The sequence below is a fragment of the Xiphophorus maculatus genome, chromosome 2 (assembly GCF_002775205.1).
Source record: "Xiphophorus maculatus strain JP 163 A chromosome 2, X_maculatus-5.0-male, whole genome shotgun sequence".
NCBI classification, from domain to species: Eukaryota; Metazoa; Chordata; class Actinopteri; order Cyprinodontiformes; family Poeciliidae; genus Xiphophorus; species Xiphophorus maculatus.
This window is the reverse complement of record NC_036444.1, coordinates 27842506-27864373: the sequence shown is the minus strand read 5'-3', so window position 1 is coordinate 27864373 and position 21868 is coordinate 27842506. Positions and strand designations below refer to the sequence as shown.

Below are 21868 nucleotides of genomic sequence, written 5' to 3'. Positions count from 1 at the left end.
GCTCAGAACAAAGATTTTGGAAAAGACGCGTTTGCTTCTTGACAAAAGAGCACAGAGGCAAGAGGAGGAGGAATGAGATGGGCAGGTCAATCAGACACATTGAATGTATTGTGAAAAGGTTAGCATAGCAGAGGATGGTTTCGATCCATCGACCTCTGGGTTATGGGCCCAGCACGCTTCCGCTGCGCCACTCTGCTTTCACTACGAATGCCGTGACCCGGATTCGAACCGGGGTTGCTGCGGCCACAACGCAGAGTACTAACCACTATACGATCACGGCTTCTTACGTCAACGTCTCTTTCGTCAGCCACTCCTAACAAAGCTTGCTGCTGAAGATTTGGCGAAAAGAGAAAAGGAGTCCTTCGAGCCGGAGTTGAACCAGCGACCTAAGGATGTCCACCTTTGTACACTACAGTCCTCCGCTCTACCAACTGAGCTATCGAAGGTCATGCAACACGTTGGTAGGAAGCGGTCACATGCCGCTACAAAGCTAACTTAGCCAGCACATGCGTCTCCTCTCTTCAGAGTTTGCTGAGCCTCGTTGGCGCAGTAGGCAGCGCGTCAGTCTCATAATCTGAAGGTCGTGAGTTCAACCCTCACACGGGGCATGTCTTTTGCTTAACCCAATTAATTGTCCGTACGCTCCGACCAGTCAGTCGTGGTCCGACACGATGAAAAAGACGTCATTGTCGTGAGATGGGCTAGTGGCGCAATGGATAACGCGTCTGACTACGGATCAGAAGAGTCTAGGTTCGACTCCTGGCTAGCTCGAGAAACATTTATTCTGTCGCCCACACCCGCGGGGTGCCCGTGCGGAGTCCTCGGGTTCATCTCCGTCGCAAACCCTCTAGAGGAGGGCCCCTTGAGGCCACCTCTTTATTCCCCAAGGGTGAAGCGAACAATGGAGGAGCAGAGGTTGGAGTAATAGTCATCATTTATGTGACTCAGATCATTAGAACAGCCCAGACAAATCTTAGCAGGATTTATTGGTAAAAAATGTTCTGACGCAGCTCAGAACAAAGATTTTGGAAAAGACGCGTTTGCTTCTTGACAAAAGAGCACAGAGGCAAGAGGAGGAGGAATGAGATGGGCAGGTCAATCAGACACATTGAATGTATTGTGAAAAGGTTAGCATAGCAGAGGATGGTTTCGATCCATCGACCTCTGGGTTATGGGCCCAGCACGCTTCCGCTGCGCCACTCTGCTTTCACTACGAATGCCGTGACCCGGATTCGAACCGGGGTTGCTGCGGCCACAACGCAGAGTACTAACCACTATACGATCACGGCTTCTTACGTCAACGTCTCTTTCGTCAGCCACTCCTAACAAAGCTTGCTGCTGAAGATTTGGCGAAAAGAGAAAAGGAGTCCTTCGAGCCGGAGTTGAACCAGCGACCTAAGGATGTCCACCTTTGTACACTACAGTCCTCCGCTCTACCAACTGAGCTATCGAAGGTCATGCAACACGTTGGTAGGAAGCGGTCACATGCCGCTACAAAGCTAACTTAGCCAGCACATGCGTCTCCTCTCTTCAGAGTTTGCTGAGCCTCGTTGGCGCAGTAGGCAGCGCGTCAGTCTCATAATCTGAAGGTCGTGAGTTCAACCCTCACACGGGGCATGTCTTTTGCTTAACCCAATTAATTGTCCGTACGCTCCGACCAGTCAGTCGTGGTCCGACACGATGAAAAAGACGTCATTGTCGTGAGATGGGCTAGTGGCGCAATGGATAACGCGTCTGACTACGGATCAGAAGAGTCTAGGTTCGACTCCTGGCTAGCTCGAGAAACATTTATTCTGTCGCCCACACCCGCGGGGTGCCCGTGCGGAGTCCTCGGGTTCATCTCCGTCGCAAACCCTCTAGAGGAGGGCCCCTTGAGGCCACCTCTTTATTCCCCAAGGGTGAAGCGAACAATGGAGGAGCAGAGGTTGGAGTAATAGTCATCATTTATGTGACTCAGATCATTAGAACAGCCCAGACAAATCTTAGCAGGATTTATTGGTAAAAAATGTTCTGACGCAGCTCAGAACAAAGATTTTGGAAAAGACGCGTTTGCTTCTTGACAAAAGAGCACAGAGGCAAGAGGAGGAGGAATGAGATGGGCAGGTCAATCAGACACATTGAATGTATTGTGAAAAGGTTAGCATAGCAGAGGATGGTTTCGATCCATCGACCTCTGGGTTATGGGCCCAGCACGCTTCCGCTGCGCCACTCTGCTTTCACTACGAATGCCGTGACCCGGATTCGAACCGGGGTTGCTGCGGCCACAACGCAGAGTACTAACCACTATACGATCACGGCTTCTTACGTCAACGTCTCTTTCGTCAGCCACTCCTAACAAAGCTTGCTGCTGAAGATTTGGCGAAAAGAGAAAAGGAGTCCTTCGAGCCGGAGTTGAACCAGCGACCTAAGGATGTCCACCTTTGTACACTACAGTCCTCCGCTCTACCAACTGAGCTATCGAAGGTCATGCAACACGTTGGTAGGAAGCGGTCACATGCCGCTACAAAGCTAACTTAGCCAGCACATGCGTCTCCTCTCTTCAGAGTTTGCTGAGCCTCGTTGGCGCAGTAGGCAGCGCGTCAGTCTCATAATCTGAAGGTCGTGAGTTCAACCCTCACACGGGGCATGTCTTTTGCTTAACCCAATTAATTGTCCGTACGCTCCGACCAGTCAGTCGTGGTCCGACACGATGAAAAAGACGTCATTGTCGTGAGATGGGCTAGTGGCGCAATGGATAACGCGTCTGACTACGGATCAGAAGAGTCTAGGTTCGACTCCTGGCTAGCTCGAGAAACATTTATTCTGTCGCCCACACCCGCGGGGTGCCCGTGCGGAGTCCTCGGGTTCATCTCCGTCGCAAACCCTCTAGAGGAGGGCCCCTTGAGGCCACCTCTTTATTCCCCAAGGGTGAAGCGAACAATGGAGGAGCAGAGGTTGGAGTAATAGTCATCATTTATGTGACTCAGATCATTAGAACAGCCCAGACAAATCTTAGCAGGATTTATTGGTAAAAAATGTTCTGACGCAGCTCAGAACAAAGATTTTGGAAAAGACGCGTTTGCTTCTTGACAAAAGAGCACAGAGGCAAGAGGAGGAGGAATGAGATGGGCAGGTCAATCAGACACATTGAATGTATTGTGAAAAGGGTAGCATAGCAGAGGATGGTTTCGATCCATCGACCTCTGGGTTATGGGCCCAGCACGCTTCCGCTGCGCCACTCTGCTTTCACTACGAATGCCGTGACCCGGATTCGAACCGGGGTTGCTGCGGCCACAACGCAGAGTACTAACCACTATACGATCACGGCTTCTTACGTCAACGTCTCTTTCGTCAGCCACTCCTAACAAAGCTTGCTGCTGAAGATTTGGCGAAAAGAGAAAAGGAGTCCTTCGAGCCGGAGTTGAACCAGCGACCTAAGGATGTCCACCTTTGTACACTACAGTCCTCCGCTCTACCAACTGAGCTATCGAAGGTCATGCAACACGTTGGTAGGAAGCGGTCACATGCCGCTACAAAGCTAACTTAGCCAGCACATGCGTCTCCTCTCTTCAGAGTTTGCTGAGCCTCGTTGGCGCAGTAGGCAGCGCGTCAGTCTCATAATCTGAAGGTCGTGAGTTCAACCCTCACACGGGGCATGTCTTTTGCTTAACCCAATTAATTGTCCGTACGCTCCGACCAGTCAGTCGTGGTCCGACACGATGAAAAAGACGTCATTGTCGTGAGATGGGCTAGTGGCGCAATGGATAACGCGTCTGACTACGGATCAGAAGAGTCTAGGTTCGACTCCTGGCTAGCTCGAGAAACATTTATTCTGTCGCCCACACCCGCGGGGTGCCCGTGCGGAGTCCTCGGGTTCATCTCCGTCGCAAACCCTCTAGAGGAGGGCCCCTTGAGGCCACCTCTTTATTCCCCAAGGGTGAAGCGAACAATGGAGGAGCAGAGGTTGGAGTAATAGTCATCATTTATGTGACTCAGATCATTAGAACAGCCCAGACAAATCTTAGCAGGATTTATTGGTAAAAAATGTTCTGACGCAGCTCAGAACAAAGATTTTGGAAAAGACGCGTTTGCTTCTTGACAAAAGAGCACAGAGGCAAGAGGAGGAGGAATGAGATGGGCAGGTCAATCAGACACATTGAATGTATTGTGAAAAGGTTAGCATAGCAGAGGATGGTTTCGATCCATCGACCTCTGGGTTATGGGCCCAGCACGCTTCCGCTGCGCCACTCTGCTTTCACTACGAATGCCGTGACCCGGATTCGAACCGGGGTTGCTGCGGCCACAACGCAGAGTACTAACCACTATACGATCACGGCTTCTTACGTCAACGTCTCTTTCGTCAGCCACTCCTAACAAAGCTTGCTGCTGAAGATTTGGCGAAAAGAGAAAAGGAGTCCTTCGAGCCGGAGTTGAACCAGCGACCTAAGGATGTCCACCTTTGTACACTACAGTCCTCCGCTCTACCAACTGAGCTATCGAAGGTCATGCAACACGTTGGTAGGAAGCGGTCACATGCCGCTACAAAGCTAACTTAGCCAGCACATGCGTCTCCTCTCTTCAGAGTTTGCTGAGCCTCGTTGGCGCAGTAGGCAGCGCGTCAGTCTCATAATCTGAAGGTCGTGAGTTCAACCCTCACACGGGGCATGTCTTTTGCTTAACCCAATTAATTGTCCGTACGCTCCGACCAGTCAGTCGTGGTCCGACACGATGAAAAAGACGTCATTGTCGTGAGATGGGCTAGTGGCGCAATGGATAACGCGTCTGACTACGGATCAGAAGAGTCTAGGTTCGACTCCTGGCTAGCTCGAGAAACATTTATTCTGTCGCCCACACCCGCGGGGTGCCCGTGCGGAGTCCTCGGGTTCATCTCCGTCGCAAACCCTCTAGAGGAGGGCCCCTTGAGGCCACCTCTTTATTCCCCAAGGGTGAAGCGAACAATGGAGGAGCAGAGGTTGGAGTAATAGTCATCATTTATGTGACTCAGATCATTAGAACAGCCCAGACAAATCTTAGCAGGATTTATTGGTAAAAAATGTTCTGACGCAGCTCAGAACAAAGATTTTGGAAAAGACGCGTTTGCTTCTTGACAAAAGAGCACAGAGGCAAGAGGAGGAGGAATGAGATGGGCAGGTCAATCAGACACATTGAATGTATTGTGAAAAGGTTAGCATAGCAGAGGATGGTTTCGATCCATCGACCTCTGGGTTATGGGCCCAGCACGCTTCCGCTGCGCCACTCTGCTTTCACTACGAATGCCGTGACCCGGATTCGAACCGGGGTTGCTGCGGCCACAACGCAGAGTACTAACCACTATACGATCACGGCTTCTTACGTCAACGTCTCTTTCGTCAGCCACTCCTAACAAAGCTTGCTGCTGAAGATTTGGCGAAAAGAGAAAAGGAGTCCTTCGAGCCGGAGTTGAACCAGCGACCTAAGGATGTCCACCTTTGTACACTACAGTCCTCCGCTCTACCAACTGAGCTATCGAAGGTCATGCAACACGTTGGTAGGAAGCGGTCACATGCCGCTACAAAGCTAACTTAGCCAGCACATGCGTCTCCTCTCTTCAGAGTTTGCTGAGCCTCGTTGGCGCAGTAGGCAGCGCGTCAGTCTCATAATCTGAAGGTCGTGAGTTCAACCCTCACACGGGGCATGTCTTTTGCTTAACCCAATTAATTGTCCGTACGCTCCGACCAGTCAGTCGTGGTCCGACACGATGAAAAAGACGTCATTGTCGTGAGATGGGCTAGTGGCGCAATGGATAACGCGTCTGACTACGGATCAGAAGAGTCTAGGTTCGACTCCTGGCTAGCTCGAGAAACATTTATTCTGTCGCCCACACCCGCGGGGTGCCCGTGCGGAGTCCTCGGGTTCATCTCCGTCGCAAACCCTCTAGAGGAGGGCCCCTTGAGGCCACCTCTTTATTCCCCAAGGGTGAAGCGAACAATGGAGGAGCAGAGGTTGGAGTAATAGTCATCATTTATGTGACTCAGATCATTAGAACAGCCCAGACAAATCTTAGCAGGATTTATTGGTAAAAAATGTTCTGACGCAGCTCAGAACAAAGATTTTGGAAAAGACGCGTTTGCTTCTTGACAAAAGAGCACAGAGGCAAGAGGAGGAGGAATGAGATGGGCAGGTCAATCAGACACATTGAATGTATTGTGAAAAGGTTAGCATAGCAGAGGATGGTTTCGATCCATCGACCTCTGGGTTATGGGCCCAGCACGCTTCCGCTGCGCCACTCTGCTTTCACTACGAATGCCGTGACCCGGATTCGAACCGGGGTTGCTGCGGCCACAACGCAGAGTACTAACCACTATACGATCACGGCTTCTTACGTCAACGTCTCTTTCGTCAGCCACTCCTAACAAAGCTTGCTGCTGAAGATTTGGCGAAAAGAGAAAAGGAGTCCTTCGAGCCGGAGTTGAACCAGCGACCTAAGGATGTCCACCTTTGTACACTACAGTCCTCCGCTCTACCAACTGAGCTATCGAAGGTCATGCAACACGTTGGTAGGAAGCGGTCACATGCCGCTACAAAGCTAACTTAGCCAGCACATGCGTCTCCTCTCTTCAGAGTTTGCTGAGCCTCGTTGGCGCTACTTCGCTCACGTTAGTCGGTGTTTCTCCTCCAATGGCGCTTGCCCCTCTCCATTCTCACATTGAACGGTTTAGCCAATGTCGTACCGCCTCATAATGGACCGAGCCTATCAATGTCCGCGCTCACAATGGAAATCGGCCAATCACCGTGGCGACATGAGAACCTATCAATGTCCACGCTCACAATGGAAATCGGCCAATCACCGTGGCGACATGCGAACCTATCAATGTCCGCGCTCACAATGGAAATCGGCCAATCACCGTGAGCCCTCCCTCCCTCAGACGCCCTCACGCCCCCCACCACCACAACCAAAACAAATTTCGAATTTTATTTTTAAAAATAAAAACCGTTGGAAGATTCTGAAAGTCAGATGTCAGTAGCCTAGCTTCGTTGAAGAAGGATTCGTCATCGCATCATTGATCTCTCGACCTAAACGATCTTGCTGTGAGTACCCATTAATATTGTTTATTGTCTGTTGTCGTTCAAACAGATTTCGTATTTATAATTGTACATCAGCTAAAATAATATATTGTGGGTTAAATAAAAGGGCGACATAATGATGTCATGTTCTGAGTGCAAGAGTAAGGACACATTTTATTTTATAATATAGTAGTAACATTTTAAGTTAAAATGTAAATGCATACATAGATATCAACCTATATATAGACCAACCTCGATCGATCGATCGATCGATCGAGGTTTATAGTTTTTTTTTTTTACCTCATCATAATTAGCACAGAAAACTATGGCTTTGATTTTACTTTTAAATGCTTTTATGTCATACCCATTGTTAGTTGTGCACAAAGTGCATCATTAGTTTATGGAATTTGATTCTGCTAATTCCCAATGTTATCTTCAGATGAGCACCAAGCCAAAGAGCCACAAAGGTATGGGGGATGGGGAGTGGATGGCAAGGCTTAAGGCATTTGCCAGCACTGGGGTTTGGCCTTCCAATGCAGGGAATAGACCAGCCCCAAGGCAGAAGAAATGGCATGATATCTATCAGAAGGTAAAGTGAAGTCACTGTTTCATTCACTTGTGTGTGTAGATATGTTTATAAAAAAGGACAGACTTGAGTAGCTGTCATTAATAAGATTATGTTACACTGTTTCAGATAGAAAAATGCCCCATGCAAGTTCGGGGACAGACCACCCTTTTTGGAGCGTCTGTCACTTGTGACTGTGGCTTTCACACTGTTAAAGTAAGCTGGTTTAAAATAATATCTAATAACAATCACTTCTTAGTCAAATTTGAAGCTATGTCTTGTCTCTTGCAATTCTGGTGAATGGTGACTTTTATACTTAAAATATCTTTGTTTTGGTAGCCTGCACTGCAGCCTCCTTCTGCACCTCCTTCTTTGACCCCACAGTCTGTGGGTTCACAATCTAATTCTGGAGATACAGCAACAGCCACCCGCTGTTTCCTGAGGTCCCCTCCATCTTTGTCAAGGGTAAATGTTCTTGTTTGTTTGCTCAATACTTTATATTATTGATTCTGTCTTGGCAACAAACTATAATAGTTTTTGAACAAAACATTTTCTTGTGCTTATTTTGATGTAGTGATTTATAAAGTATATACTTCACATGATTGTACATTTCTCGTTTCAGTTCACTAAGTCCTATTTTGGGGGTTCTCTTTCGGATTCAGTGAAGCCAAACTTGGTGGCCCGGAAGACACCGAGTCCCTCTCCATCCTCTGTGAGGAGCCCAAGTCCCTCTCCATCCTCTGTGAGGAGCCCAAGTCCCTTTCCATCCTCTGTGAGGAGCCCAAGTCCCTCTCCATCCTCTGTGAGGAGCCCAAGTCCCTTTCCATCCTCCGTGAGGAGCCCAAGTCCTTCTCCACCCTCTGTGAGGAGCCCTAGTGTTGCTCCATCCTCCCAGACACACTCCGGCAAGACAGTTGCATCTGTGAGTACAGCATTGTATATTCATTAAAATAAAGCAGTTCTAAGATATCTGTTTTCAAACATATTTATGTTCTGTTGTTTTTAGGAACAGCCTTCAACGTCTCTGTTACAACCAGCTGCAGGTGATAATGCAGCTTCTTTCTGGTTACCGAGTGAGATGAGGAAAACCATCCCTGTGCAGGATCAAAGATGGATCTCAAATACCCTCTTTAAATCTGGCAAACTGCGCCCAGATTTAAAGCTGTGGTACGAGCCTCCTGCGCCGGCCCTCATTTACCATCAGGTGCCAACACCTGAGAGGTTTTTTTCACATCGGCTCCTCGTATGGATGCCCTACCATCAGTGGAAGGTCAGGGTGTTCTGCAAAATTTGTGGGAATCATCTTACAGGTGCTGGCATCCACAAGAGGGCTCGGAAAGTCCTGGATATTGATAGGTATTACCTCCTTGTGACGGAGACACTCAGGTGCAGCGGGTGTAATCTCACGTATCTATCAACATCCCAGAGCATCCGAGACCAGCTGGACTTGCCGCACCAGAAATTATTTCGGCTCATCCTCACCCAAAAGTGAGTAAAACATTTAGTAAAATGCTAACTGAAGGAATGAAGATATTACATTACATGCAAATGTAACTGCAAAATAAATACTTTGTTAATCTGCCTTCCAGGTATGCTTGTGACATACGAGTGATCAGGCTGATGAGAGACAGGACACAGGGCAACAGTTCAGCACGGCTGCTGAAGCAGCTGAAAGAAAACCACGGGGAGGAGTGGCTGAACAGGTTGGGGCACTATCTGGAGGAGTGCGCTAACTTTGTAAATAGACCCAGCCTTTTCCCTGTGGTGTGCCAGGAGCCCCCAGAACCAGCTGACATCCCCACTGATCGCTGGTTGTTGTCAGTGTATGGCAGAGATATTCTGTCACGCATAGAACACATAAAAGCCAGCATCACCTCCACCTTGGGGACAGTTCTGAAGCTGGACTCCACCAAAAAGGTTAGTAACCATGTAATGATAATTGTCAAGTTAAAACAGCAAATGGTACATTTGTGAGTGCATTTACTATCTCCACCCAACTGGCACACACATCACAGAGAATCAAGCGCACCCCTCCCTTTCAATCAGGCCTATCTGAAGTCTATAAGGTAACTTGGCACACCTGTGCTCAGACAAAGAGCCTCAGCTTCAAGCTTCCACAAAGACACCACTGGTAGGAACTGGACATTATGCACAGTTTATATCATTTAATCTGCATTCAGAAGACCAAATTAGCCTTGGTGATGAAATGGGATTTATGTGTGTGGAATGTAGTTTGTTTGTTCATTCACTGTTCACTTAAAAGTAGATTAACATTACCTGGAAAACTAGTTCATTAGTTCATTGTGATCTGTAATTGATTTTGTTTCATTTGTTTGTAGGTTTTCAAACTGCTCTGTGACTCTCTGTGACTACTTCTGCAAAATCATGGTGGTCTTACACTGTTAATTGAACTAATCTAAAGACAAAAAGAAAAGATGAATAAAATATGTCGCTGAAATGAGTGGTTCCTGCATTTCTTTGAGGGAAGCAAGCTTTTTCAAGTTTGGGCAGAAGCTGAGGTGGTTTAAAGAGAGCAAAAAACTTGACAATAATAATATTGATTATTATATCCTACTTGGAAAAAAAGTTGTACACTACTAAATTTAAAACGCTAATAATTTTAAAAATGTTTGGGATAACTTTTTTTCTGTTTCACAAACAATTAAACTTGTGAAAAGTTTATTGTTCTAAGTACATTGAAAATGTTATGAAATACACAGCCGGCAGTGGTTTCTGTAGACATGAGAAACGGCAAGATTTAATTCCACACTTTCTATTGTAGATCACCAAAAAGCTGGCTGGCCACAGCAAAGGAACGGCTCTGTGGGTGTCGTCAGTCAGCAATGAGCTGGGCCAAATATTGAATAGTGTCCTGACTGTCCAGGAGGGTCCAGGACTGGACAAAATGGCTGCAGGACTGATGGAGCGGTACCGCCAGGCTGGGGCTGCACCTCCAAAGGTGCTGTATGTGGACTGTGGCTGCTGTGTTAGTGAAGGCCTCAGCAAGCTGCAGGCCAGGTTTGGAGGGTGGCCAGATATTTACATTCGCCTGGACATTTGGCACTTTATGCGGAGGCTGGCTGTTGGTTGTACCACGGATGCCCACCCTCTGTATCCTGCTTTCATGCGGGCACTGTCCTCCTGCATTTTTGAGTGGGATGCAGGGGACCTTGACCTTCTTCGACGAGCGAAAGAAAGGCAGCTCCAGCAGGAACAGAGGCCAGGTATAACCAACACCATGGTGGACAGGCAGATAACCAAGAAGGAGTTGAGTAATTTCTGTCGTAGGAGGACACGGGGAGAGGACATCACTACTGTCCTTATTGAACGACTGCTGGAGGAGCTGAATGGTCCAAAAGGGAGAGATTTGATGGGGGTTCCCTTACTGGATGAAGTCAGGATAAAACACATCTGGGGTGTCCAAAAACGGCATGTGAAATGCATTCAGGATGTTGCAGGGATTCAGTTGTACACTGAGGTGGGCAGTGTCAACAAGAGCGGAATCAAGTTGACACGTTATCGCTGTTCACGAGGCTCTACATCCCTGGAGTCATTTCATTGTCATTTAAACAGGTTTATTCCAGGTAAGTCGCTTTCTAACATGACTACAACACTTTACTGTATATTTTTTGCAAAACTGGATCAACCAGTATTGTTTCAAAGACATTAATATGATGTGTTGTTTTTTTCCTTTTTTTACAGGAACCAGTGCAAACTTACTGAATTTCCAGCTCTACCTCCTGGAAGGCCTGAATAGATGGAATCAGGATCGGGGTTCTGCAGCAGTGACCAACAAACCATCGTCTCTTCTGACATATGCTGGAGACATGACTCAGTCCATAAATCAGAACAGCTTGAAGGTGCTGGGACGAGAGTACGTCCCACAATTTATGCCCCCTTCAAAGTACACAGGTACAAATGAAATATGTGAAGGATAAACAGTTTAAGATAAACTATAGTATAAAAAGATCAATAATATGTAACATGTTTTGGAATGTTTTACTATCAATATGTTTGATTTTCCATAGGTGAGCTACTGGGCGTTGACTACCTTCTAAGTCAAACAGGAAAGCCACTGAAACCCCAGCCTGACTCAGAAGAGACAGATGTTCTGCTGGAAGATGTGGAGGCTAATGTAGCAGAGGAAGATGAAGGCTTTGTGGACGAAGAAGCTTTGGACTTTCTAGTATCAGAGCTAGACGATGAGACCCTTTTCTCAGCTACATCACATCTCGAATCCTCCTCCCAGCCTGCTGCCTCCACCCAGCCAGCTCCCTCCACCCAGCCAGCTGCCTCCACCCAGCCAGCTGCCTCCACCCAGCGTGCTGCCTCCACCCAGTCAGCTGCCTCCACCCAGCCTGCTCCCTCCACCCAGCGTGCTGCCTCCACCCAGCGTGCTGCCTCCACCCAGCCTGCTGCCTCCACCCAGCCTGCTCCCTCCACCCAGCGTGCTGCCTCCACTCAGTCAGCTGCCTCCACCCAGCCAGCTCCCTCCACCCAGCCTGCTCCCTCCACCCAGCGTGCTCCCTCCACCCAGCGTGCTGCCTCCACCCTGTCTGCTCCCTCCACCCAGCCAGCTCCCTCCACCCAGCGTGCTGCCTCCACCCAGCCAGCTCCCTCCACCCAGCCAGCTGCCTCCACCCAGCCAGCTGCCTCCACCCAGCGTGCTGCCTCCACCCAGCGTGCTGCCTCCAACCAGCCTGCTGCCTCCACCCAGCCTGCTGCCTCCACCCAGCGTGCTGCCTCCACCCTGTCTGCTCCCTCCACCCAGCCTGCTCCCTCCACCCAGCGTGCTCCCTCCACCCAGCGTGCTGCCTCCACCCTGTCTGCTCCCTCCACCCTGTCTGCTGCCTCCACTCTGTCTGCTCCCTCCACCCAGCCAGCTCCCTCCACCCAGCCAGCTCCCTCCACCCTGTCTGCTGCCTCCACCCAGCCTGGCATTGCTGAGCCTATGTCAGAGGTGGGCATTCATAGTAAGCTGTAGAATTGAAGAAAAATTTAATAAAACTTCAAATAACTTCAACATTATTTATGTTTTCTCAGGGTTTAGATGAGGCCGGTGTACCAGGCCTGGACAAAGTTGACAGCTTGGCTGAGTATCTGGTGGAGCTAAGGAGCAAAACCTCACTGGTGCTGACCAACCAGGAGGTCAGTAACATGCATTGTTGCTTGCTGCAGACATGCACACGCCTTTCACCTCACTTGCATATTGTTGTCCTAATGTAAAATTGTTTTATTTTCCTGTTTAGGTGAGCTGCATTGTTGCTCTGTGGCAGAACCTGCTGGAGTTTGATAAACAGAGAACGGTATTTGCTGCAAGACATCAAGAAAGATTGAACACTGGGAGGTTTCGGTCCCCCAAGAAGAGGCAAGAATTTACTCCTGGGGTTGAGAGTGTAAAGAGGCATGCTCTAACCACTCCAGCCCCATCTGCCCAATGGCCAGACTGCTGCCGCTTGGTGGAGACCATCTTTGTCCGACTGTGCAATATCCATCGTAGTCCAAAGAAAAGAGGATCAGGCACAGTCTCCAGGTGGGATTTGATCCTACAAGACTATAGAAAGATCAGGCAGCTCGTTCTGGCGAATGGAGCTGTGATGGGGCAGACACATTTGCAGCTAGTGGATGTTAGCTACACCACCCTGGTTCAGTGGCATAACAGAAGGGTCAAAAGGCAAGAGACCGCTGTGGTACTTCAAGGGCTAAACCTTCCCAGCCAGTTTTCTGTAGCTGCTGACCCGCTTCTGCCTGCAAATATACGCCCGCATTACGGCGTACCACATTCAGGGCCACTGCATACATATAGGCTACCATCCAACACTGTGGGGCAGTCAAAATTAAAAAGAAAGCTACAATTCACTGATGGGACAAATCCATCAGGACAGCGGCAGCTTCTCCCTGCCCCACCCAAAAGGCCTCAGCTAGTGGCAATTACTCCAATGGCACCACAGGGATCTGTTATCCTCACTACCCAACAGCAACAGAGTTTGTGGAACCTCTCCACCCCTCCTCCACATGCTTATCCTGTGGCCCCTGCTCTGGCCCCTGCTCTGGCTCCCAGAGCAGCCCCTGCTCAACCTGGTAGAGAACCTCGAAAATTGACTCGCAAAGTTTTGCACAACACATGCAAAAAATGCGGGCAGTTTAGAATAGCTGAAACAGGACACAGCCAATATAGAGGGCAAATTTACTGTCCCTCTAATGAAAGTCTCACTAAAGAGCAGTGGCTGGAACAAATTAAAAAGAAAAAATAAACATTTTCTTTATTTTAAATAACTTCACTGTATATAAGTTTTATTTAGTTCATAGTGTGTTTATTTTGTTTTGGGTTAATGATACAGATATTTATTCTTATTGTCATTGTGTACACAAAGTAATTCAACAAACCATACAGTAAAAGGATTTAAGTCCTTCAGCAAACCACAAATTTCTTGGTTAAGAAAAAGAAATGGGAGACTTCAATGGAAATGTGTTGCATCCAAATGCTACAATGTTTTGGGACTAACTAAAAATGTTTAATTCACTGTCTTAATTGTTGAATAAATATTTGGTTCTTTTAAACCGATAAGGTCTATGGTCTTTTGTGAGTAAATATTAGCTGCTTCAAATTCTGAATTATTGGTAATTTAAGCATACACTAGAAAAAAGATATCATTCACTTCACTCAAAGTACTTTAGGAAAGACACTTGCAATTTTAGTTTCAGTCACTGTTTTGCTGTGAAAAATGAAAATAAGCACTGAGTATGATTAAGGACATTAAAATATACATCAAGTATATAGTATACAGTATAATTTAACACATTAATTTGAATATATAAGAATAAAAAAGCAAAATTAATTAAGCAATTCAAAGTTTTAAAAAGAAAGCCTTTTATGACAAGTGTTGGGTTTTAGTTTACAGTACTACACTATCTGTACAAAAAAGCATTTAAAATGTTTTCAAGATACAAAAAAACAGCCGTTACTTCATAACACTTAAACATTAATTGTGGGAAATCTTTTCACTAAAACATAGTATGGCGACTGGTAGGATCGAACTCGCGACTCTGGGATCGGCCTCACTCTTCCCCTTTCTTCTCCCCTCCCTTTCTTCCCCCTTTCTTCCTTTCTTCCCCCCCCCAAGTAGACTATTGTTCCCCAACTTTGGCGCAGTAGGCAGCGCGTCAGTCTCATAATCTGAAGGTCGTGAGTTCAACCCTCACACTGAGATAATAATTCAATATTTTCTTTCTATCTATTGAGTCTCGAGGATGTTTTATTTCGAAAATTCTTTAACCGGATTCTGTCGGTTACGTCTTGTGCGCCAACATTGAGCCCACAAATAGGAACAGAATGAGTCCTCTCAACGGACCCCCCCACTCCGAAGCAAACTTGCGACGACTTGCTCGCGCACCCTGGCACCCTGGTTTTTGATCATCCAGTTTTGTTTTTTATGTTTGTCAAACCCTCATTTCAACTCAAACTAGTCTTCATTGCTGACAGAACGAAGGGTATGTTGTCTGTTTTTTAATCCTTGCTTTTGAATCTGAGCTCAGATTAAAACTCAAGATTTTTTCTTCAGGAATAAATCATGTTTTTAAAAACATGTTGAAGTCTCACGAAAGACATCAAGATTAACCACTATAAATGAAAATGAAATATATATATATATACACACATACATACATATACTCTTATTTTTAAAGCACTTTTCATAAACAATATTGCTTTATGGGACAAAGTTAAGTTTCTAAAATTACCGGGTTTAAAAATGTAAATCAAAGAAATGTTTGGTACAGCAGTAAAAGATGAACTGAAGGCATGCTACATGTACTTGCCAAGGATGCAAAAGTATATGGCAGATAGCCAGCCTGTGAGTGTGTTGCTGTTTTAAGAGATGAATAGTCATTTGTCAAACTTAAAATCACTTTATTTATTAAGTTTCATTGCTTTATGACTAAAACTTCAAGACATCTCTAGTTGTTTTATACAATAGTCACACTGTTTGATCTACAATATACATTATTGTTTAATTGTTGGCACATAAACTCCAGTAAAACGCCCCAAAAAATACATTTCACATTGTTTACCCTCTCACTCTTCGACCTTGGTGGATGTTATTATTCCACGAAAGGTGAAATTCCTTAAAACAGTAACACATATTCCCACAGTGGTCTACAAAATGTCTGGACTGCAACTCTTTAGAAGTTTACAACCAACTGCAGGAGATTCATTTGCACTTATGGGAATACAAATTTTAAAATAAAAGATTAGATCTGTCTAGAAGTGACATAAATTATTTTAAAAGCCTCCTGTTGATGAAGAAGTTGTACTGTTATAGTCATAAAAAGCCTCTATAAAAAAAAAGCAGGAATGTAAATTAATGTCTTGTACAACATTGGACTTTAGTGGCATTTCTCTTCACAGGGTTATGGCTGGTATTAGTCACCGAGAACACTGTTGCTAAAACATTTACAATGCAATGTGCTGTACAGTGATGCACTGCAGAGACAGAATTTAACCTGTAAAACACTGATCGTTTACCATTGATTATAAGACTACATATCGGTCTCCACAACACCAATGGGACGAGCTGTCGAAGCTGAGAACTGAACCCAACTGTCCTCCAGATTCTGTCATCTTCACAGATTATGAATCCAGTTCATTTCAGAGGGTCACGACTGAAAGACGCGTCCGCGTCCCCCCCGCATGTCCAACGGGGGACGTCTCCTCTGACGACCGCTTTGCTCAGGCTCTCATTTTTTGGACAGAAATTTCATTTTGTTCCCTGAAAAAAAACAAGCAACAAATGCGTAACAGGAAGTGCAACAAAGATAACATTTTTTAAGAGGAAAAACAAAATCATGCTGCAACGGAGTATTAGAGTCAAACTAAGAAGTAAATAAAAATACTGAAGAGAATAAAACCATAATACTATGAGAATATAGTCATAGTATTATAAGAACAAAATCATAATATTACGTGAATAGTCACAGTATTACGAGAATAAAGTAAAAATAGAGAAACACTTATACTATTTTGACTAAACTTACTAGAATAAAGTTGTAAAATTATTATTTTATTCTCATAATATAATGACTTTATTCTCAAAATGTATGTTTTAAAATGTTCTTACCATGACCCTAATACTCTCTCATATGCCGACTTGCTAAGGTAATAAAAATAAATCTCACCTAGCCCCTTGAGAAACTTGTTTACCCCTCTTTGTTCGCTACCGGGTAGTGAATCCAGATACTCTTGTGCTCTCACCTCAAATAGACCTGGACACAAAATATTGCTTTACTAATTCAAAGTCAGATGTTTTGAAGAAATCAGTGTAAGCTTAAATATTGTGCATTGCAAAAACATTCATGTTCCTTTAAATTTTTAACACGCTGCCTCAACATGTAAGCCATTGTAACACTGGCTAACACTACTTAAGTGTCTCTTAAGTATGTTCCAGCATCTAAAAGCGTTCTGCATCCCATTGGGCTTTCACATAAAAGTATAATAAAACACACTGATGTTTTGTTGGTTGTATCATGAAACAAGACAGGATGAATACTTTTGCAAGGATGCGTTGCCACCGCTACAAAGGACCAAATCTGTACCCTTGAGGCCCTGTCTGCGCAGCTCCCTCTCCTGGATGAAGCCGCTGAACATCTGGGTCTCCATGAACACTTCCAGAAACCGCCTCAAGCTCTTGGAGGTGACCGCCTTCCGGAAGGCCTCCCGCTGAAACGATGAGGCGGAGGGACAAGGCGGGACGGGCGACGCGGGCGAGGAAAGAGACTCGTCGTCCCGGTCCGATCCGCTCATGAAAAGGGAGTAGTGGCCCACCATCTCCACAAAGAAACGCACAAAGGCCTCTGAGACCACCGCACCGAGAGAGCTGGAGTCTGGAGGGGATTACACGTTTGGAAAACAAGCGCAGGCAGAAGATGTGAAATGATTTGAATCCTAATGGGTTTTATGCAATAATTCACAATCTCAATTCCTAAACAGGAAGTCAAAATGTATGACCAAAGTATATAGAACCAATAAATAAAGTCTAAAGTCTGAGGTGCTGGTATTGCAGAAGAGTGTGACTCAAAAGCATAAATAAAGGCTCCACGTTAATGTGACCTTCATGATTGTATGTAGGACTGTCACAATAAATCAATTAATCGCATTATAAATGAAAAAAAATTACAAAAAACTGTTTACAGAGACTTCAAAATTTATTTTATTTGTTGTTTCTATTTTCTTCATTTATTTTGGATATTTCAAACGTTTTTTTCAGTTCCAGTGTTTAAATGTTCGTTAGAATGTAAAGTTTATTGATCTTTGAGAATGTGTTCTTGCATTTTCATGCCATAATTGCTATTGTATTACTTGAAAATGGTCTGAAAACAACAATATTATTATTTATTGCAATAAGTTCTGGGACGAATTATCGTCCAGCAAAATTTGCTATCGTGACAGAGCTGTATGTAAACTTTTCCCAAGGATCTGTATTGGCTGAAAAAAAATATGTATGTATGTGAAAGGAAATAACCATTCCCTTTTCTCGTTGTGCTTCCTTTGCCTTAATAATGATTGATATACAGTCATATAAGTTTGTTCAGTCACCATTAGGTAGGTCTCCTTTCTCACAGGCCAAATCTCTTCTCTTTTCCAACACGTGCTCAAGAGCTGCCTGTAGCTTGTGAGGAAGAATTGAGTCCTCATCATCCAGCTGTAGGGAAACAAAACAGATTCATAGTCAACACGTTGCATTCACTTGAGCACTAGATATAGTTGCATCCCCAACACCTCCATGGACCAAAGCAGATTTTTGCAGCGCTCTCTTTGCCTCTGCGGTTGCTACCTGGCGTAGGAAGCGGCTGTTGCCGAGGTCGACCACCAGGACCTGGACAGAGGGAGAGTGGCGTCATTTTCCTGAGCTATTGTTCACCAGAGGAAATTCTCAGAGTCAAGGGCACCGCAACAACATCCAAAACAAAGTCGACTCTTACTTCTTCTATGGGCAGCTCTTTGAGTCGAGGTAGAGAGCTGGAGAGGAGGCCCACTATGAAGGGAGTCGGGGAGCAGACTATGTCCAACATGGACGGTGGCAGAACAGGAATGTATGTATGCTGCCAGGTGAAGGGATAGAGCAAAGCCACCACTGCGTGACAACACTGAGACAAAGTGCTGTGGAAAGACACAAGGCGAGGCGTTAGTGGGTGTCACACTGCATGTGGAAGAACACTTATTTTGCAAATCATAACTGAAAAATTCATTCAAAGTGCTGTTGCCCTTCAAATGAAAGGAAATTGTTTAGGATAGTAATTCAAATTCAATTTCAAAAATACTTTATTAATCCCAAAAGGAAATGAAAGAACTTGGATTCTTCCAAGAAGTTGAAGATCATGATGGCGGTTAGCAGGAAAGACCTTCTGCAGCGGTATGCAAGAAGCCTCTGACTGAAGAACGTCACATGCCAAATTCCTTACTGAACCTTCAAGCTCTACATTTAACATAGAATAAAATAAAAATGCAGATAAATATAAAAAAATATTCAAATTTGAGAACTTTCTATGGCTAAGGAGTTTTGAATACACATTAGTAATATTGACTGACAGTGTGTGGTTAGTACTATTTATTGTTAATGTAAATTCAACACATATAAAGAGTCTTATTGAAAGTTCTTTGCTGCCATCTAGTGGCCACAGTTAAACAAAATTATGCACAACTTACCTAATTAGCATAATTTATTAAATTTCTAATTTTTAAATTGATTGCACGTACTAAATTCAAATCAAATCTACTTCATTTAGAATTTAAAAAATCTTTCTTTTTATATAACTAAATAACTTCAGGCAGTCGGGGTTCAGGCAGAAAAGAAATGGGAAAAAAAATCATTAAATGCCTTGAAAAAGCTAACATGACATTGGAGTGAATTTATGACAATAACTAAACATATATCAGCACACTTATATTGTTTTGCGATATGCAACCTCACTGTCACCGTTATTGCCCAATAACACACAAGGCTTTACTTTGAGCTTTGTCAATCTCTATGTTCTTCTTACAGGTCTACTTTAATAAGTTTAACACAGCTGTAAAAATCCCTCAGAGTTGTACTGTAAACATAAGAGTTTCCCTAGACAGTGACATACGGTGGCTCTTACATTTCTAGTTTCCACCACACGGTGGCGCCAGCCTCTTTCAAAAGCTTTTTCAAACAGTTAAGTGAAACATTATGAAGAAAAGCCTGTTAGTTAAAGCTAAATGTTGGACGTTGACATTGTCAATAGAACCAAACACCCATGAGGTCAGAGCGGTCCATTTGCTGAGCTTTTGCTCCACGTCAGATAAAAGCCAGAGTCAGTTCTCAGTGAATATTGTGTGTGTTATGACGTTACAGCGCCCCCGTGGTAACTCTGAAGTTACATTTCAAAGCTGCCTATCTGGCACAAATGACAGATTTCCATTGAAGAACTGAATGTCGAACACAACAACATTCCTTCCTCTCGCACTCTGTTGGAATCCTCCCATCCTTCGACTGCTGGCCATCTTGAGGTCTCTCTTTCCTTATTTTTACATCATGAGGGAGCATTTAGCAGCTTGGCTATTCAATAGTGCCGATCCTCTGTCGGGTGCTTATGCAGGAACCAACCTAAGTTTGTCTGCGGTGAAAATGACCCTGCGCTCCAGCAGCAGAGAGGCAAAAACTCGGAGGAGCAGACGGAGACTCAACGAAGAGAAGAGACATTCGAAATCCACGTGTTCCAGACGGGAGTCAGACGGCCGGCACAGCTGTATCACCTGTGGGGAAGCAAGACTAATAAAATAAGCAAAAGCCATTTACGTCAATTTCAATGGTTTGACCATCAATTACTGGGAAAAAAAAAAAAAAAGACCTCGGTCCCAGAGCCAGGCAAAAAGTTTTTAACAGTGATGGTCCTTCCTGGGGCAGGGAAGGGAGCTTCCATAATGCCTCTCATGAAAGGCTGCACAAGAGCAGGAGAGATGGCCCTCCTCTTCTCCACTTCATCCAGGATCTGGAAGAAAGAAAAAAGAAACACGGTGAACTGAACGCTAAATGCAGTACAAACACAGCTCACATGCAACACTGACATTGCAAAAGAAACCTAAAACTAATTTTAAGAATTGGTTTGTTTGTTTGCAATAGACGCATTAATTTCGTCAATATGAAAGCAAATGGTTTTCACCTATAACATGTCACAATGTGACATCGCACTCAATCTCGCTCGTGTGTTCATTGGTTCTCCGTTTACGTCATCCCAAAGGTTTTCTTTAGGATTTAGATCTGGTAGCTAATATATCCACAGAAGACGTTTCATTTTCTTTCTGGTTAACTATTTATTAACCAAAAACCCTGATATTGTAAGAAGTTCATCACCCAATGCACAAAGTTCTGAGGATGAGTGGAAGAGAAACAGGCCCACAGCATCAAAGTTCCTCTACCTCGCTTAAATCTGTGGGAATGAAGTTCCAAAAGTTCAATCTTAGTTCAATCAAGCTGAAAAGTTCAATCTTAGTAACACCTGACGAGAGAAATCAGTGAAAGAGTTTAACGAGGCCTACATGTTTATCTTTGTGATAGGAGGACAGGAAATGTTTTTTTATTTATTTTTTCAGAATTCAAATCAAACCGTGCAGCTCGAGTACCGTATCTTGTGTGAAACTTCCTTTTACTACAAGCAAACATCCAGAACACACAGGCTTATTAAGGCAGAAGGTGAACAAATTGAAAAAACACCCGCAGAATTTCAAATCCTCTTATAATAAATTAACATTTTAAACGCCTGCAAGTCCATCTGCACTCACAGTTTAATCGAGTTGCGGTAAACCGACGCCCCCCTCCGCCCCCCCTCAAGCCCCTTTTTAATCTAAAATAACCACTTATATTTATCTTTACAAATTAAACCCCATCAACTGCATGGGGAGCACGTCTCTAAGGAAGCAGATAAATCCACAACTCATTACAGGGAACTTTTTCCACAGTAGCAACCAAGCCATCTGCATTTCATATGTGCTGCTGAACCGCAGCCAGAACTGCAAGGTTCAGAGAGAGACGAGTGGGTGAGGTTCAGTGGGCACCGGGGGTGGTGTGGTTTTAATAGGGTGTAGGTTCTGGGTTAGCGTATGTGAGCTTTAATGGATGTGCCGTTTTAAGCCGTTGGATGCAGTTAGTAGGTCTGAACGTTCTCCAGCGCTTGTCAAATTAACTGGAACCCCTGGTGGAGATGTGTAAAGCAACCCTTAAAATTAATGAATCTTTTATTGCAGCACTATAATCTCACACTTAA

At 44.9% G+C, this 21868-nt stretch overlaps 1 protein-coding gene and 33 non-coding genes across 36 annotated transcripts in view; 12 read left to right on the top strand and 22 right to left on the bottom strand.

Annotated features, from left to right (window-relative positions):
• Positions 1 to 125: 125 nt before the first annotated feature.
• On the bottom strand, positions 126 to 197 carry trnam-cau. Its single transcript has one exon. It is a non-coding gene; the product is annotated as a tRNA-Met (tRNA).
• An 11-nt stretch (positions 198 to 208) lies between these two features.
• Positions 209 to 280, bottom strand: trnah-gug. Its single transcript has one exon. It is a non-coding gene; the product is annotated as a tRNA-His (tRNA).
• A 78-nt stretch (positions 281 to 358) lies between these two features.
• Positions 359 to 446, bottom strand: trnay-gua. The gene is given in 2 exon segments: positions 359 to 394; positions 410 to 446. It is a non-coding gene; the product is annotated as a tRNA-Tyr (tRNA).
• Positions 447 to 535: 89 nt separating this feature from the next.
• On the top strand, positions 536 to 608 carry trnam-cau. Its single transcript has one exon. It is a non-coding gene; the product is annotated as a tRNA-Met (tRNA).
• Positions 609 to 698: 90 nt separating this feature from the next.
• trnar-acg lies at positions 699 to 771 on the top strand. Its single transcript has one exon. It is a non-coding gene; the product is annotated as a tRNA-Arg (tRNA).
• A 363-nt stretch (positions 772 to 1134) lies between these two features.
• Positions 1135 to 1206, bottom strand: trnam-cau. The gene has a single exon. It is a non-coding gene; the product is annotated as a tRNA-Met (tRNA).
• Positions 1207 to 1217: 11 nt separating this feature from the next.
• trnah-gug lies at positions 1218 to 1289 on the bottom strand. Its single transcript has one exon. It is a non-coding gene; the product is annotated as a tRNA-His (tRNA).
• Positions 1290 to 1367: 78 nt separating this feature from the next.
• Positions 1368 to 1455, bottom strand: trnay-gua. Its single transcript is given in 2 exon segments — positions 1368 to 1403; positions 1419 to 1455. It is a non-coding gene; the product is annotated as a tRNA-Tyr (tRNA).
• Positions 1456 to 1544: 89 nt separating this feature from the next.
• On the top strand, positions 1545 to 1617 carry trnam-cau. Its single transcript has one exon. It is a non-coding gene; the product is annotated as a tRNA-Met (tRNA).
• Positions 1618 to 1707: 90 nt separating this feature from the next.
• Positions 1708 to 1780, top strand: trnar-acg. The gene has a single exon. It is a non-coding gene; the product is annotated as a tRNA-Arg (tRNA).
• Positions 1781 to 2143: 363 nt separating this feature from the next.
• trnam-cau lies at positions 2144 to 2215 on the bottom strand. The gene has a single exon. It is a non-coding gene; the product is annotated as a tRNA-Met (tRNA).
• An 11-nt stretch (positions 2216 to 2226) lies between these two features.
• Positions 2227 to 2298, bottom strand: trnah-gug. The gene has a single exon. It is a non-coding gene; the product is annotated as a tRNA-His (tRNA).
• Positions 2299 to 2376: 78 nt separating this feature from the next.
• Positions 2377 to 2464, bottom strand: trnay-gua. Its single transcript is given in 2 exon segments — positions 2377 to 2412; positions 2428 to 2464. It is a non-coding gene; the product is annotated as a tRNA-Tyr (tRNA).
• Positions 2465 to 2553: 89 nt separating this feature from the next.
• On the top strand, positions 2554 to 2626 carry trnam-cau. The gene has a single exon. It is a non-coding gene; the product is annotated as a tRNA-Met (tRNA).
• Positions 2627 to 2716: 90 nt separating this feature from the next.
• On the top strand, positions 2717 to 2789 carry trnar-acg. Its single transcript has one exon. It is a non-coding gene; the product is annotated as a tRNA-Arg (tRNA).
• Positions 2790 to 3152: 363 nt separating this feature from the next.
• Positions 3153 to 3224, bottom strand: trnam-cau. The gene has a single exon. It is a non-coding gene; the product is annotated as a tRNA-Met (tRNA).
• Positions 3225 to 3235: 11 nt separating this feature from the next.
• Positions 3236 to 3307, bottom strand: trnah-gug. The gene has a single exon. It is a non-coding gene; the product is annotated as a tRNA-His (tRNA).
• A 78-nt stretch (positions 3308 to 3385) lies between these two features.
• trnay-gua lies at positions 3386 to 3473 on the bottom strand. The gene is given in 2 exon segments: positions 3386 to 3421; positions 3437 to 3473. It is a non-coding gene; the product is annotated as a tRNA-Tyr (tRNA).
• An 89-nt stretch (positions 3474 to 3562) lies between these two features.
• trnam-cau lies at positions 3563 to 3635 on the top strand. The gene has a single exon. It is a non-coding gene; the product is annotated as a tRNA-Met (tRNA).
• A 90-nt stretch (positions 3636 to 3725) lies between these two features.
• trnar-acg lies at positions 3726 to 3798 on the top strand. Its single transcript has one exon. It is a non-coding gene; the product is annotated as a tRNA-Arg (tRNA).
• Positions 3799 to 4161: 363 nt separating this feature from the next.
• trnam-cau lies at positions 4162 to 4233 on the bottom strand. The gene has a single exon. It is a non-coding gene; the product is annotated as a tRNA-Met (tRNA).
• Positions 4234 to 4244: 11 nt separating this feature from the next.
• Positions 4245 to 4316, bottom strand: trnah-gug. The gene has a single exon. It is a non-coding gene; the product is annotated as a tRNA-His (tRNA).
• Positions 4317 to 4394: 78 nt separating this feature from the next.
• On the bottom strand, positions 4395 to 4482 carry trnay-gua. The gene is given in 2 exon segments: positions 4395 to 4430; positions 4446 to 4482. It is a non-coding gene; the product is annotated as a tRNA-Tyr (tRNA).
• Positions 4483 to 4571: 89 nt separating this feature from the next.
• Positions 4572 to 4644, top strand: trnam-cau. Its single transcript has one exon. It is a non-coding gene; the product is annotated as a tRNA-Met (tRNA).
• Positions 4645 to 4734: 90 nt separating this feature from the next.
• trnar-acg lies at positions 4735 to 4807 on the top strand. Its single transcript has one exon. It is a non-coding gene; the product is annotated as a tRNA-Arg (tRNA).
• A 363-nt stretch (positions 4808 to 5170) lies between these two features.
• trnam-cau lies at positions 5171 to 5242 on the bottom strand. Its single transcript has one exon. It is a non-coding gene; the product is annotated as a tRNA-Met (tRNA).
• Positions 5243 to 5253: 11 nt separating this feature from the next.
• On the bottom strand, positions 5254 to 5325 carry trnah-gug. Its single transcript has one exon. It is a non-coding gene; the product is annotated as a tRNA-His (tRNA).
• A 78-nt stretch (positions 5326 to 5403) lies between these two features.
• Positions 5404 to 5491, bottom strand: trnay-gua. Its single transcript is given in 2 exon segments — positions 5404 to 5439; positions 5455 to 5491. It is a non-coding gene; the product is annotated as a tRNA-Tyr (tRNA).
• An 89-nt stretch (positions 5492 to 5580) lies between these two features.
• trnam-cau lies at positions 5581 to 5653 on the top strand. Its single transcript has one exon. It is a non-coding gene; the product is annotated as a tRNA-Met (tRNA).
• A 90-nt stretch (positions 5654 to 5743) lies between these two features.
• Positions 5744 to 5816, top strand: trnar-acg. Its single transcript has one exon. It is a non-coding gene; the product is annotated as a tRNA-Arg (tRNA).
• Positions 5817 to 6179: 363 nt separating this feature from the next.
• On the bottom strand, positions 6180 to 6251 carry trnam-cau. The gene has a single exon. It is a non-coding gene; the product is annotated as a tRNA-Met (tRNA).
• An 11-nt stretch (positions 6252 to 6262) lies between these two features.
• trnah-gug lies at positions 6263 to 6334 on the bottom strand. Its single transcript has one exon. It is a non-coding gene; the product is annotated as a tRNA-His (tRNA).
• Positions 6335 to 6412: 78 nt separating this feature from the next.
• Positions 6413 to 6500, bottom strand: trnay-gua. The gene is given in 2 exon segments: positions 6413 to 6448; positions 6464 to 6500. It is a non-coding gene; the product is annotated as a tRNA-Tyr (tRNA).
• An 8212-nt stretch (positions 6501 to 14712) lies between these two features.
• The window catches only part of dennd2a (DENN domain containing 2A), a 42789-nt gene continuing 35633 nt past the window's right edge, over positions 14713 to 21868 (bottom strand). For all 3 annotated transcript variants that reach the window (XM_023350753.1, XM_023350759.1, XM_014475198.2), the window contains 8 exons: positions 20456 to 20596; positions 20212 to 20360; positions 18566 to 18743; positions 18418 to 18459; positions 18180 to 18285; positions 17180 to 17467; positions 16763 to 16849; positions 14713 to 16356 (listed from right to left, as the gene is read on the bottom strand). In XM_023350753.1, coding sequence (XP_023206521.1) covers positions 16325 to 16356; positions 16763 to 16849; positions 17180 to 17467; positions 18180 to 18285; positions 18418 to 18459; positions 18566 to 18743; positions 20212 to 20360; positions 20456 to 20596 — 1023 coding nt within the window. In that variant the 3' untranslated portion in view covers positions 14713 to 16324. The remainder of the gene's footprint in view (positions 16357 to 16762; positions 16850 to 17179; positions 17468 to 18179; positions 18286 to 18417; positions 18460 to 18565; positions 18744 to 20211; positions 20361 to 20455; positions 20597 to 21868) is intronic.